Source organism: Mandrillus leucophaeus, unplaced genomic scaffold (genome assembly GCF_000951045.1).
Source record: "Mandrillus leucophaeus isolate KB7577 unplaced genomic scaffold, Mleu.le_1.0 Scaffold660, whole genome shotgun sequence".
NCBI classification, from domain to species: domain Eukaryota; kingdom Metazoa; phylum Chordata; class Mammalia; order Primates; family Cercopithecidae; genus Mandrillus; species Mandrillus leucophaeus.
Genome location: NW_012107142.1, coordinates 637,979 through 639,646, shown reverse-complemented (window position 1 = coordinate 639,646; position 1,668 = coordinate 637,979). Strand labels below are relative to the sequence as shown.

General features: G+C 57.3%; 1 protein-coding gene across 2 annotated transcripts in view; it reads left to right on the top strand.

The window, feature by feature from the left end:
• The first annotated feature begins 6 nt into the window (after positions 1 to 6).
• The window catches only part of LOC105554853 (patr class I histocompatibility antigen, A-126 alpha chain-like), a 23,803-nt gene continuing 22,141 nt past the window's right edge, over positions 7 to 1,668 (top strand). For both annotated transcript variants that reach the window (XM_012001474.1, XM_012001473.1), the window contains exons 1-3: positions 7 to 200; positions 787 to 1,062; positions 1,165 to 1,281. In XM_012001474.1, the coding sequence (XP_011856864.1) occupies positions 65 to 200; positions 787 to 1,062; positions 1,165 to 1,281 (529 nt within the window). In that variant the 5' untranslated portion in view covers positions 7 to 64. The remainder of the gene's footprint in view (positions 201 to 786; positions 1,063 to 1,164; positions 1,282 to 1,668) is intronic.

Here is a 1,668-nt window from a genome sequence, read left to right as displayed (position 1 = left end):
CGCCTACGACGGCAGGGATTACATCGCCCTGAACGAGGACCTGCGCTCCTGGACGGCCGCCGACATGGCGGCTCAGAACACCCAGCGGAAGTGGGAGGCGGCGGGTGAGGCAGAGCAGCTGAGCGCCTACCTGGAGGGCGAGTGCCTGGAGTGGCTCCGCAGATACCTGGAGAACGGGAAGGAGATGCTGCAGCGCGCGGGTACCAGGGGCCACGGGGGGCCTTCGTGATCACCTGTAGATCTCCCAGGCTGGCAGGAGGGGAGACAAATGGGACCAACACTATAATATCGCCCTCCCTCTGTTCCTGAGGGAGAGGAATCCTCCTGGGTTTCCAGATCCTGTACCAGAGAGTGACTGTGGTTCCGCCCTGCTCTCTGACACAATTAAGGATAAAATCTCTGAGGCAATGACTGGAAGATGATACCTCGAATACTGAACAGGGGTTCCCTTTGACACCGGCAGCAGCCTTGGGCCCCGTGACTTTTCCTCTCAGGCCCTGTTCTCTGCTTCACACTCAGTGTGTGTGGCGGTCTGAGTCCAGCTCCTCTGAGTCCCTCAGCCTCCACTCAGGTCAGGACCAGAAGTCACTGTTCCCTCCTCAGGGAATAGAATTTTCCACGGAATAGGTGATTATCCCAGGTGCCTGTGTCCAGGATGGTGTCTGGGTTCTGTGCTCCCTTCCCCACCCCTGGTGTCCTGTCCATTCTCAAGATGGCCACATGCGTGCTGGTGGAGTGTCCCATGACAGATGCAAAATGCCTGAATTTTCTGACTCTTCCCATCAGACCCCCCCAAGACACATGTGACCCACCACCCCGTCTCTGACCATGAGGCCACCCTGAGGTGCTGGGCCCTGGGCTTCTACCCTGCGGAGATCACACTGACCTGGCAGCGGGATGGGGAGGACCAAACTCAGGACACGGAGCTCGTGGAGACCAGGCCTACAGGGGATGGAACCTTCCAGAAGTGGGCAGCTGTGGTGGTGCCTTCTGGAAAGGAGCAGAGATACACCTGTCATGTGCAGCATGAGGGTCTGCGTGAGCCCCTCACCCTGAGATGGGGTAAAGAGGGAGATGGGGGTGTCATGTCTTTTAGGGAAAGTCGGAGCCTCTCTGGAGACCTTTAGCAGGGTCAGGACCCCTCACCTTCCCCTCTTTTCCCAGAGCCATCTTCCCAGTCCACCATCCCCATCGTGGGCATCATTGCTGGCGTGGTTCTCCTTGGAATTGTGGTCACTGGAGCTGTGATTGCTGCTGTGATATGGAGGAGGAAGAGCTCAGGTGAGGAAGGGGTGAGGAGTGGGGTCTGAGATTTCTTGTCTTACTGAGAGTTTCAAGCCCCAGGTAGAAGTGTACCCTGCCTGGTTACTGGGAAGCACCATCCACACTCATGGGCCGACCCAGCCTGGGCCCTGTGTGCCAGCACCTACTCTTTTGTATAGCACCTGTTACAATGAAGGACAGATAGATCACCTGGATTACGGTGGTGATGGGACCTGATCCCAGCAGTCACAAGACACAAGGGAAGGTCCCTGCTGAGGACAGACCTCAGGAGAGCAGTTGGTCCAGGACCCACACCTGCTTTCTTCATGTTTCCTGATCCCGCCCTGGGTCTGCAATCACACATTTCTGGAAACTTCTCTGGGGTCCAAGACTAGGAGATTCCTC